General features: G+C 49.2%; 1 protein-coding gene across 1 annotated transcript in view; it reads right to left on the bottom strand.

The window, feature by feature from the left end:
• slitrk4 (SLIT and NTRK-like family, member 4) overlaps positions 1 to 11,134 on the bottom strand; it is a gene marked incomplete at its 3' end in the record, with an annotated part of 12,325 nt that extends 1,191 nt beyond the window's left edge. The window contains exons 1-4 of the mRNA XM_079531592.1: positions 10,892 to 11,134; positions 7,191 to 7,433; positions 5,899 to 6,215; positions 725 to 1,856 (exon numbers count right to left, since the gene is read on the bottom strand). Coding sequence (XP_079387718.1) covers positions 725 to 1,856; positions 5,899 to 6,215; positions 7,191 to 7,433; positions 10,892 to 11,101 — 1,902 coding nt within the window. The 5' untranslated portion in view covers positions 11,102 to 11,134. The remainder of the gene's footprint in view (positions 1 to 724; positions 1,857 to 5,898; positions 6,216 to 7,190; positions 7,434 to 10,891) is intronic.
• Between the last annotated feature and the right edge of the window lie 1,366 nt (positions 11,135 to 12,500).

Below are 12,500 nucleotides of genomic sequence, written 5' to 3'. Positions count from 1 at the left end.
TGGTTTTGTTGTGATAATCAAGTAACTCAAGTCACTAATTTGACTTGCACCTAAACTAGGCCCATGTAAGGAGTAAGCCTAGTGGCCATCTGTTGTAAACTAACGACTACCTTTTTTCGCTGACGAACACTAAGTGGAAACTAAATGAAAACTAAGCCATGGTGACTAAAACTAAGACTAAATATATTGACAATTTCGTCAACAAATAAAAACTAGACTGAAATGTTAGGAAGGGACTAGTGGACAAGAGATCCAGTATAAGTCATTTTATTTTACACTTTGTTTGCATGCTGAAAATAGCCGATCTACAACGAGCTTGTAGATCGGCTATTTTCAGCAAGTGTAAAAATAGTCATTACGACGGCATCGAGGCCCGCCAAAATACAATTTGTTCTAAATCAACTGTATAGATTTGGTCGGCATTTGTAGAATCAACCTCAGGTCTAAAATGGGTTCTAGTAACATAAAAGAAAACCGTCCATATTAACCCATTCTGGGCGGGAACCCCTTTTGGTGTTAGCATTATGTTATGCTTTAGCTATTGAAAAATAGCAGATCTACAAGCTCATAGCGCGCCACCGAGTGGCGCGCTACGAGCTTGTAGGTCTGCTATTTTTGAAAAATCGAAGAACGACTGACATAGAAACATAGCTTTTTCAGAAAACTGTCAGGATGTAGAAGACATTTTTAGAATCTAATCTCAGGTTAAAATGTGTTAACACACCGAGGTCATCAGCAGCAGCGTGGTGGCGCTGGTGAACACGAAGGGCGGCCGCGCCACCAGCTTGGGGCAGAGGATCTCGTTCTTCAGCAGCCGCAGCTCCACGTTGGCAAACTGCACGGGCGAGGCGCAGCGCACGTCCGTGGTAACGCCGCGGCCCAGCTTCTCCAGCCACAGCTTGAGGGCCACCAGGTCGCATGAGCACTCCCACGGGTTGCCGTCCAGGTCCACGTGGGCCAGCGAGCGCAGCTGGTCCAGCACGCCACTCACGGGCAGCGTCATGAAGTGGTTGTTCTTCAGGCTGAGGCGTGCCAGCGGCACGCCGGCGAACACGTACACGGGCAGGCTGCGCAGCACGTTGTTGTTGAGATAGAGGAGCTGCAGGTTGGGCATGGAGCCGAAGGTGCCCGCCAGGATCTCCTTGATGGCGTTGTACTCCAGGTGCAGGTACTGCAGGTTGGCCAGGCCCAGGAACATGTCCGGGTGCAGCTGCTCCAGCTGGTTCCCGTTGAGGAACAGCCGCCGCAGGTTGGTGAGGTTGGCGAAGGCGCCCTTGGGCACAGCGGCGATCTGGTTAGAGCCCAGGTGCAGCAGGTCCAGCCCCTCGAAGCCCCGGAAGTCGGCCGGGGAGACGTCGCGGATGTTGTTCCCGCTCAGGTGGAGCTTCTTGGCGTTGGGCGGCTTGGGGACGAGGTCGGCCACGCTCTGGATCCGCTGCTCCTGGCACGTGAGGCTGACGCCGAAGTCCGACTGGTGGGCCTTGCAGGCGCAGGGCTGCGGGCACGCCAGCGGCGGCGTGCGCGTCTGGAACGACACGATCTGCGTGTTGCGGCCGAACGGCGGCAGCCCGGCGGCCACGATGCCGTTGCCGTAGATCTTGTTGGACGGGTCCGTGGTCTTGGAGGCCCTGGTGGCCGCCGCCGCCCCCGCCCCCCCTGCCCCTGCCGAGGGGGGCGTGGTGGTGGGGGACATGTCCGACGGCGACAGCCTGTTCTCGGGGTGCGCCGCGGGCGGCATCCGCACGTCAAAGTCGCTGCCCGTGCCCATGGGACACAGCTCCTGCTTGTTGGTCTCCTTCAGGAGGCGGCCGTACAGGTCGCTGGGCGTCTCGCACACCGCCTCGCCGATGAAGATGCTGCGAGGAAGGAAGTACAATACCCATGAGACATTTTGGCCGATATCGATATCCCATATAATTAAATGCCGTTTATGGCCGATAACCGATAACCGCTATTACCGATGTTGATATGATCTCATTCTGTATTTCAAAATAAATAAAAATAAAAATACATGTAACAGCAACAGGCTTATAGGCAAGCCTGTTCAAGCTGTTACTTTGGGCTTGTTTATCTGCCGATTAATCAAAAAACAACTAGAATCGGCCGATACCGATGTGATTAATCTCGGCAAATATATATATATAGAACCTTTCGAAACAATGTTACAAAGTGTCGTACAGTGGACACAATAATAAACAATCAAGTTAAAAACAAGACATAATAGTATAATAATGCAAACATGCAGTACTCAAGGATTAAAACGTTTTTAAGCTGCTTTTAAAAATGTCGACTGACTCAGCATTTTTTGAGGGGCGCAAGCCTTGTTTTTTGTTTTAAAAATGCCATTGACAATGAACGGAAAATTTACGTCATCTTGTCCCTAACACAAACATTAAATGCCATTAAAGATGGAGTGTTGATTGTTGTATTTTTCCAGTTTTTCATGTGTCTATGAGGTGACAGTACTTCATTAGACACCCTGGAGTCGTTTTTATGTGCAATGGTGTATTAACTTTGTATTTAGGGTTTCTTCCTGGAGGCTGAACCCTTGACAGTCAAACGGGCCAATGAAATAAACAGTAATATAGTGACATCACACTATCAGCCCCTCCCCTAACCCCTCCCCCTTTATCATACAACTACAGCTGTGGGTGTGGCTTCAGTTCAGGTGGATCACCACCCACCAGGCAAACCAGGCATACTTATCGGTTTTCCTCCTTGTGACGGAACACTCCAACCATAAGGGACTGTATTTACCTTCCGCTTCTGGCGGAATGCTCCGTCAGATTAGCTTTATTATTGATACCAAACAGGATCGCTGATTTCTATTTTGGCTTGGCCTTTCCTTCTTTAGAGATCCTAGACCGGGTTGCGCAACCTTGCCCCCGTCCACCTCCCATTATACAGGCTGACTAAAAAGCTGAATAACTCCTAATCTACGGAGCTCTCCGTGGTTTGGATAAAACGTGCAATGTTCGGAGGTCTTTGCTGATTATCCGGTGGTTTAGATGGAAACATTGGCGCTTTCTAGAGCAAGGATGGCTATAGTTTAGCTCGCTAGCATTGATGCTATTTATTAGCATAAAAAGATGGACGCCCACAACATCCGTTCTGTCCTGTGTGTTCACCCTCTAAATCGCCCCTGCAGCCCTCGGCAGTCTGAGGTTGGATTTGCGTCCAGCAGGTGGCAGCAGATGGGTTAATGAACTGGTGGGCGTGTCCACATAAAAGCATGATTTTAACAAATACTGTACACTTTTTGGAAAAAGTTCCTCCTCCTTAAAATATAATAATACCTGATGATCATGTTTTAGGGTGGAAACAAATCGTGGCACTCCATCTTTAACAATAAAGAGAATGCAATGTGTTTTGTCACTGTTTGTTTTACATCACCTAATCAACATGAGTTAGACTTTCATATACCAGTAAGACACCTTAATAAATGCGAGAAGCGACCGCAGGGCTGAGACACTCTGGAATAATGTCACTTCATTATGTCAGCACTACAGCGGAGCGCACAGACGGTGGAATCTCTACCCAAGTCCTGATGTCACTCGCTCATCCCCTGGTCCTCCAGGGCCGTAGAAGTTTCATTTTAAATTGTCTCATATAAGCATTGTGGGGCGGCTGTGGCTCAGGAGGTAGAGCAGGTCGTCCAATGATCCCTGGGTCGGCGGTTCGAATCCCGGCTCCTCCTGTCCACATGTCGAAGTGTCCTTGGGCAAGACACTGAACCCTACATTGCCGCCAATGAGTCAGTCGGTGTAAGCTTGCTACCATTGGTGTGTGAATGTGGGAAGTGAGGACGCTGGCGTCGACTGTTCGCCGCTTCACCTCCCAATGTATGAATGAATGAACCATTGTAAAGCGCTTTGAGCACTTGGAAAAGCGCTATAAAAATGCAATTCATTATTATATAAGCATTGTGGTTAAAAAAAAAAAAAACTGTCTCAGTGATATTGTCAGGGAGTTGTCTCTGTGTCGTCACAACAGTCAGTCAGTGATATTTGATATCACGTTTATAGCGACATTTTGAATAATTCGACGGCAGTAACATTAGTGTTTTCTCTCAGTCAGTTGATTCTTTATATCCATATGAGTCAAACCACCGCGATCATGGGAAGTGGATGGGAAGTCCCTGGCAGTCAAAATGACAAAAGCGATCTTTATAATCTTAATACTTAGGCACAAACCAACTATTTCATAAGAACAATATTGATGTAACTAAGAGATTTGACGAGTTAGCTATATTTTAAATACACATATTAATAAGGAATAAGCAAAAGTCCTGATAAGACATTTCCTGGTTTAATTCGGGGTCGCTTAGCACCTTATAATATATATTACAATTTACAAGTAAGACGCGTAAACGTGGGAAGCGAACGAAGCTGTTGTGGCAGTCTGACACACACACACACACACACACACACACACACACACACACACACACACACACACACACACACAGACGGCCAGCTTCTATAGTTAGTGCTCACTTCGTTCGCAAATAGAGACGGCACCCGGAGGAAACCCTGAGGCGAAATGGACATAGTGGCCGAAATTGGTATTGCAGCGCTGGGCCAGAGCTGGTCCGTTGACTATCATTGCGCACGTTCATGATGACACATGAACGCTGTTTCATACGTGAACACGTGCAATGATAGTCAACGGCCATTGGTATAGTCATGTGCCATTGGTAATGGCACATGGTTCATGTGTTTGGCCCAATCCATCCCAGAATGCACTCTGTTCCTACCCGGAAAGGAGGAGTGAAATCGCCTCATGCGCTTTTGAGCAACTTAATGCAAGTGGATGGGAGGAGAAATCCGGTACCGTCTCTATTAATATATACTCTAAGCCAGGGGTGGGCAACTTTGACGATGGAGAGGGCCACTATATTTCCACACTCACTCCCTAGGGCCATATATTACTGTCGTAGCAAAAATAGCCGATCTACAAGCTCAAAACGCGTCGCAATGCGACGCGTTTTGAGCTTGTAGATCGGCTATTTTTGCTATATTCTAATTGAAATCTTGAATTTCTGCTATTTTTGAATTGGAATCCTGAAAATTAACATTTGTATGTAATTTCAAATGCCTTTAATTATACTTGTGTTGAAGCAATGAGCTACTAATTTAGACTGAAGTAATTACAGCGGGTCATGTTTGCATGTTGTGGAATTGTAAACAGCTGCAACCAATAATATATCAGTATTCTGACATTAACCTGAGGGCCACATTAAGTGAAGGTGGGGGCCGCGTGTGGCCCCCGGGCCGCCAGTTGCCCACCCCTGCTCTAAGCTTAGCCCTCCGCTGTTACTCCAGAGCGGACACTTCCTGGAGTGGGCAGTGGCAAGCAGCATCACATGAAGCGTGACAGCGGCAATTAGCACCCCTCACTTCACACGGGTGTGATTTTTAAGTCAAAGGCAGTGCGTTCCACGATGCAGGAGCAACCTCTATAATAAATTGCATTTTTATAGCGCTTTTCCAAGTGCTCAAAGCGCTTTACAGTGGTTCATTCATTCATACATTGGGAGGTGACGCGATAAACCAGCGTCCTCACTTCCCACATTCACACACCAACGGTGGCGATCTAGCACCGACCGACTCATTGGAGGCAATGTGTAGGGTTCAGTGTCTTGCCCAAGGACACTAGTCCACTTCAATTCGGCATAGAGTAGCGCAAACGTCGATCACTCTCTGCTGATTTCTGATCGTCTGCACCTTTGTTAAATTGACGCACACACGCACACACACACACACACACACACACACACACACACACACACACACACCTCTCTCTGTCTCTCTAATTCATTAGATTCTCTGCCTATGCCATAGAAAGCATAGGTGGACCCCAGGCCAGCAGCCGCCCTAAACATAAACCTCTATATACCTGTAGGGCATGTTCTCCAGCCAGGCCTTGAGCGGCGCCAGGTCGCAGGTGCAGTTCCACGGGTTGTCGTCCAGCTGGAGCTCCACGATGCGCCCGATGTGCTCCAGCACGCCCAGGTAGGGCAGCTTCTGGATGCGGTTGCCGCGGATGTCCAGGTGCGTGAGCGAGGCGAAGCGGAAGATGTTGTCGGGCAGCGCCTGCACCAGGTTGTCGTTGAGGATGAGCACCTTGAGGCGGTGCAGCTTGTTGAAGGCTCCCCGCTCGATGTAGCGGATCAGGTTGTAGTCGGCCTGCAGGTACTCCAGGCTCTCGATGCCCTGGAATGGAAGGAAGGAAGCAAAGGGGTGTCAACGGTACGTTCCTACTCTCACCTATGGTCATGAAGTGTGGGTCATGAACGAAAGAATAAGGTCGCGAATACAACCGGCCGAAATGAGTTTTCTCCGACGGGTGGCTGGCATCTCCCTTAGAGATAGGGTGAGAAGTTCAGTCACACGAGAGAGACTCGGAGTAGAACCGCTGCTCCTTCGCCTGGAAAGGAGCCAGCTGAGGTGGTTCGGGCATCTGGTTAGGATGCCTCTCGGGCGCCTCCCTAGGGAGGTCCTCGACGCACGTCCCACTGGGTGGAGACCCCGGGGCAGACCAAGGCGCAGTTGGAGGAAACACATCGACTCACTGGCCTTGGAACGTCTCGGAATCCCCCAGGAGGAAGTCACTAATGTTGCTCTGGAGAGGGAAGTCTGGAGCACTCTGGTGGAGCTGTTGCCCCCGCGACCCGACTACGGATAAGCGGTTGAAGATGGATGGATGGATTCTGGACGGGAACTCCCTCTTTTGGTGTTTTAACCCATTTAGACCTGACGACAATTCTACAAATGCCTTCTATACATCCTGACAGTTTTCTGAAAAACCCTATGTTTCTATGTCAGTGGTTCTCAAACATTTTCATGTCAAGGACCCCCAAAAATATATGTAATTGCCCGCCGACCCCCCATCTGAGAATATGTTGTTCCAGGGACCCCCACAGAAGCAAACATTTGAGTTAAAAGCGTCCGCTCTGAAAGAATATATATTCAAAGATTTGCGCCCACATTTTCACGACTTTTAAAAAAATAGCAGACCTACAAGCTCGTAGCGCGCCACTCGGTGGCACGCTATGAGCTTGTAGATCTGCGATTATTCAATAGCTAAATTATAACAACGCTTTAAAATACCAAAAGGGGGTTCTTCCCGCCCAGAATGGCTTATAACCCCGGAGCCCTCCCTGCCCCCTGCTCCTCCTAACTAACTACCTGGAAGGTGTCGGTGCGCAGCCCCGTCAGCTCGTTGTTGTTGAGGTGGAGCTGCTTCAGGGCGCTCATGCCGGCGAAGGCCCCGCCCTCCACGCTCTGCAGCTTGTTGTTGCCCAGCTGCAGCGACACGGCGTGGCTGAAGTTCAGGAAGCTGTTCGGGTAGAGCACGATCAGCGCGTTGTTCTGGAAGTTCAGGTGGTAGAGCTGCGACGCCGGCGGCACCAGCTGCGTGGGCCGGTACACCTGGTGGTCAGAGGAGATTTAAAAATATATATATACAAGGTACCTACGAGCCAGTGACATCCATAGGTACCTCTCTGGAAGGAACGAATGGAACTGGACCGTATATACATTATACCAGTTGTTCTCAAAGTGGGGGCCTTGGGACCCTCAGGGTCATTGAGGGAGTTCCTGCAGGGGGCTCCCCAGCTAAATGATAGTTTGGAACCAAATGGACCCACTGAGCATTTCTTTTGGTCTAATAGACGTCTAATATTCGTCTAAAGGGCCGTCTAAAAATGCGATAAAAAACGGCTAAAAATGAAAGTTTTTTTAGACGTCTATCCTTAGATTAGACGTTGATTAGCGGTTGATATAGACGTCTAAACAACCGCTAATCAACGTCTAATCTAAGGATAGACATCTAAAAAACTTAGCCGTCTATTGCTCAGTGGGGACCATTATGGGTCTGCCACTCTGAGAGTGTCCATTTGGTTCCATTTGTATACTCTTAAGAGTTAATTAGGGTCCATTTTGGTTCCATTTGTACACTTTAACATCGATTTTACAATATAAATTGGGGTCCCAGAGATAGAAATGCCATTAAATGGGGGGTCCGTAGACTAATGCATGTCAAACTGGGGGTCCTGGAAATTAAAATGGTTGAGAGTCACTGCAAGAGCCGTGAAGATCTTCTCTTATGGGGGTCCCTGGCATATCTCTTCAAATGGGGGTCCGCGGGCTAATTAGTGTCAATTTGGGGGTCCTTGACGTGAAGAAGTTTGGGAGTCACTGCATTATACAGTACAACAGGTCGTTTTCGAGGAAGGAATCTGATTGGTCGAGACAGCACTCTAGCCGTGCCTTAAACCAGTGATACTTAAACTGCGTCCCACGGGCCACTTCACTTTGTCTGGCCCGCCAATCAAATGTGCTTAATGTCCTGATTGTCCTCTATCCAACACACTTTAAACTGAGCAGATTGGACAGATTGGTTCCAGAGATAATTTGGCCAAAATGTCTTTAGTTTAATGTGGGCAAGACGTGGTGTTGTTTTGTTCTCCTCTCTCTAGAGAGGCTGCTGTATCGATCAAACCATCATTTAGCTGGGGACCCCCTGGGGGGGGAGGCAGGGCAGCTCTGTTCCATGGGGAGGGGGGGGGAGGCAGGGCAGCTCTGTTCTGTGGGGAGAGGGGGGGGAGGCAGGGCAGCTCTGTTCCGTGGGGAGAGGGGGGGAGGCAGGGCAGCTCTGTTCCATGGGGAGAGGGGGAGGCAGGGCAGCTCTGTTCCGTGGGGAGAGGGGGAGGCAGGGCAGCTCTGTTCCGTGGGGAGAGGGGGGGGAGGCAGGGCAGCTCTGTTCCATGGGGAGAGGGGGGGAGGCAGGGCAGCTCTGTTCCGTGGGGAGAGGGGGGGGGGGGGCAGGGCAGCTCTGTTCCGTGGGGAGAGGGGGGGGGGGGGCAGGGCAGCTCTGTTCCATGGGGAGAGGGGGGGGAGGCAGGGCAGCTCTGTTCCATGGGGAGAGGGGGGGGGAGGCAGGGCAGCTCTGTTCTGTGGGGAGAGGGGGGGGAGGCAGGGCAGCTCTGTTCCATGGGGAGAGGGGGGGAGGCAGAGCAGCTCTGTTCCATGGGGAGAGGGGGAGGCAGAGCAGCTCTGTTCCGTGGGGAGAGGGGGGGAGGCAGGGCAGCTCTGTTCCGTGGGGAGAGGGGGGGAGGCAGGGCAGCTCTGTTCCATGGGGAGAGGGGGGGGGCAGGGCAGCTCTGTTCCATGGGGAGAGGGGGGGGGGGCAGGGCAGCTCTGTTCCATGGGGAGAGGGGGAGGCAGGGCAGCTCTGTTCCGTGGGGAGAGGGGGAGGCAGAGCAGCTCGCAATTCATTTCCAATGGGAGTCCATGGGATGAGGGCAGAACACAGCCGTGGAGCAGAGCTGCTCTGATGTGAAACCCAGTGACTCCCATTGCAAATGAATTGTGAGCTGCTCTGCCCCCCCCCGCTCAGTGGCCTTGTGGTTAGAGTGTCCGCCCTGAGACTGGGAGGTTGGGTGTTCGATCCCCGGCCGGGTCATACCAAAGACTTTGAAAATGGGACCCAGTGCCTCCCTGCTTGGCACTCAGCATCAAGGGTTGGATTGGGGGTAAGTCCCTTGCAACATACTAGCGTCATCCGTCATGTCCAGGGGGTGTACGCTACAGAAACAGGAGATAGGCCGCCTGTGTTTGATTGGGGGGAGGGGGGCAATCAAACACAAGTGTTTGGTCAAACCACGTGACTTCCATTGGAAAAGCATTGGGTGGCCATGAAACACAGGCAGAGCACAGAACAGTTGTTCTGTATGTGTGTACGAAGCCTAAAACCACGTGACTCCCATTGAAGATGCATTGCGAGCCGCCGTGCGACACAGACGACACAGGAGAGACACCGAGAACTGAGAAGACAGGGTGTCGTTTATGTGCAGTGGTGGAAAAAGTACTCAATTGTTTTACTTAAGTAAAAGTACCAATACTGCAATTTAGAAGTACCTCGTCACGAGTAAAAGCACGGAATTGAAAATGTACTTGAGTAAAAGTACAAAAGTATCGGCATCAAAATGTACTTAAAGTACTAAAAGTAAAAGTACTCATTGTGCAGAATGTGCCATTTCACAAATTCAAAATGTGTAGAAAATCTATTGAAAATAGCCGATCTACAAGCTCACAATGCGTCGCGTTGCGACGCATTGTGAGCTTGTAGATCGGCTATTTTCAAATGGCCAAAATATAGGGTTGAAGTGGTTACTGTATGTTTTCTAATCAAAATTAAAATCTCCAAAGAAACTGCTAACTAAAGTTTTCAAATAATTGTAGTGGAGTAAAAGTAAAAATGTTGGCTCTGAGATGTAGTGAAGTAGAGAGTAGAGGTGAATGTAATGCACAATCTATCTATATGTAAAGGTGTATGAATGTGTGTGTGAATGGGTGAATGTAATGCGTAAAGCGCCTTGGATAAAGGTGCTATATAAATGCACTATTTACCACTTGTAAAAGAGACTCAGTCCTAATGTGTTTTCACTGGTTAAATAAAGGTGAACCCATTTAGACCTGAGGACGTTTCTACAAATGTCTTGTAAATCATGACAGTTTTCTGAACATGTTTCAGTGGTTCTCAAACTATTTCATGTCAAGGACCCCTAGAATTATCTGTAATCGGCCGCCGACCCCTTCTCAAAATATGTTGTTCCCCCCCCCCCCCCCCCAGAAGCAAAGATTTGAGTTAAAAACATTCGCTCTAAAAGAATATATATTCAAAGATTTGCGCCATCATTTTCACGATTTTTCAAACATGGCAGACCTACAAGTTCGTAGCGCGGCACTCGGTGCCGCGCTACGAACTTGTAGATCTGCTATTTTTCATTAGCTAAAGTATAGAACGGAAGAATGCTTAAAACACCAAAAGGGGTTCCCGCCCCCAAAATGGGTGAAATAAAAAAAAAAAATATTCCCTGACTGACCGTGATCTTCTCGCAGTTGACGTAGAGCACGTTCTCCACGGACATGCAGGAGCACACGCTGCACGTCTCGGCCATCATCAGGTCCGACGAGGAGGAGGAAGGGGGGGAGGGGTAGCCCCCCTCCTCCGATGAGTAGGGGGAGGAGGAGGAGGAGGAGAGGGCGCCAGAGATGGATGAAGAAAAGGCTGCCAGCAGCAGAACGAGCAGCATCTCGCCGGTTAGAAATCCCCCTCCAGAAAACCATTTAGTTGCCTTTATATACGGAAGACAGCACACACCCGCACGCACGCACGCACGCACGCACGCACGCACGCACGCACACACACACAGACACACACACACAGACACACACACGTATACACACACATTTTAGATCCACTGAAAGGAGGGGGGGACTTACCCACACACACACACGCACGCACACATTTTTAAATCCACTGAAAGGGGACTTATACCCACACGCATGCACATGCAAACACAAACACAAGCACCCAATATGTGCAAGCAAGCGCAAACAAACACACACAAACACTCACACGCACACACACGCACACAGGGCAAAAAGCACATTTGTTTTATATAAATGGAAGGAATTACACTCTAAATCACATCTGGCATGCTGTGTGTTTTTTTAATTAAGCTATTTTTAACGGCTCACAGCAGCATTACGGGTATTTCAGACGGGTGTTATGTATCATTGTATAGTGTTCACACACACACACACACACACACACACACACACACACACACACACACACACACACACACACACACACACACACACACACACACACACACACACACACACACACACACACACACACACACACACACACACACACACACACACACACACAGCTCTGTGTGTAGAAGTGATCAACCAACCAAGCACGCTAATTGTTCATTCCATTGTCAGGCAGCATTCATATCGGCAGCCCTATATGTGTTGCAGTGAGTGAATGAACAGGCTTCAACTGCACACCCCATCGCCTCTGTGTAGCGTTTTCTGATTGATTGATTGATTGATTCATTAATTGATTGAATACTTTATTAACAGTTTGGAGACTGTACAGAGGCACTGGTTTACATCAGTGGTTTTCAACCCTTTTCACGTCAAGGTGCATTACTTATTCGTCATTTGAACCATGCACGGACCACCATTTGATGAGATTTAGCCTCTCAGACCCAAAACGTAGAAGTTGGATCTGTCGTTGGGATATAAGATTGTGTCCACAATTCCATGCTCGATTGATGCCACCAGCAGAGACAACAGGCAAACGTTGATCAAAATAACAATTCTCCAACGAGTTCTTGTTGCAGATGTTTAACAATAATTACACTCAAGAGTTAAAAGATCTGTAAGGGTCCATTTGGTTACCAACTCTCCATCATTTAACTGGGGGACCACCTGGAACCCCCTCAAGGACCCCTGGCCGTCCCCGGACCACCGGTTGAGAACTGCTGAACTAGCCCACGCAGCCTCTATATAATCGCCTCTAGATTGATTGAATACTTTACCAGTTTGCACAGACTGTGTATGGAGGTAGCTACGGTTTATTGTTATAAAGGCGACACAAAAAGCCCTATAGGGGCTTTGTTGTGGTACCTG

Source organism: Electrona antarctica (assembly GCF_951216825.1).
Source record: "Electrona antarctica genome assembly, contig: scaffold_470, whole genome shotgun sequence".
NCBI lineage: Eukaryota > Metazoa > Chordata > Actinopteri > Myctophiformes > Myctophidae > Electrona > Electrona antarctica.
Note: the sequence above shows the minus strand (reverse complement) of the source record. Positions and strands in the feature narration are given on the sequence as shown.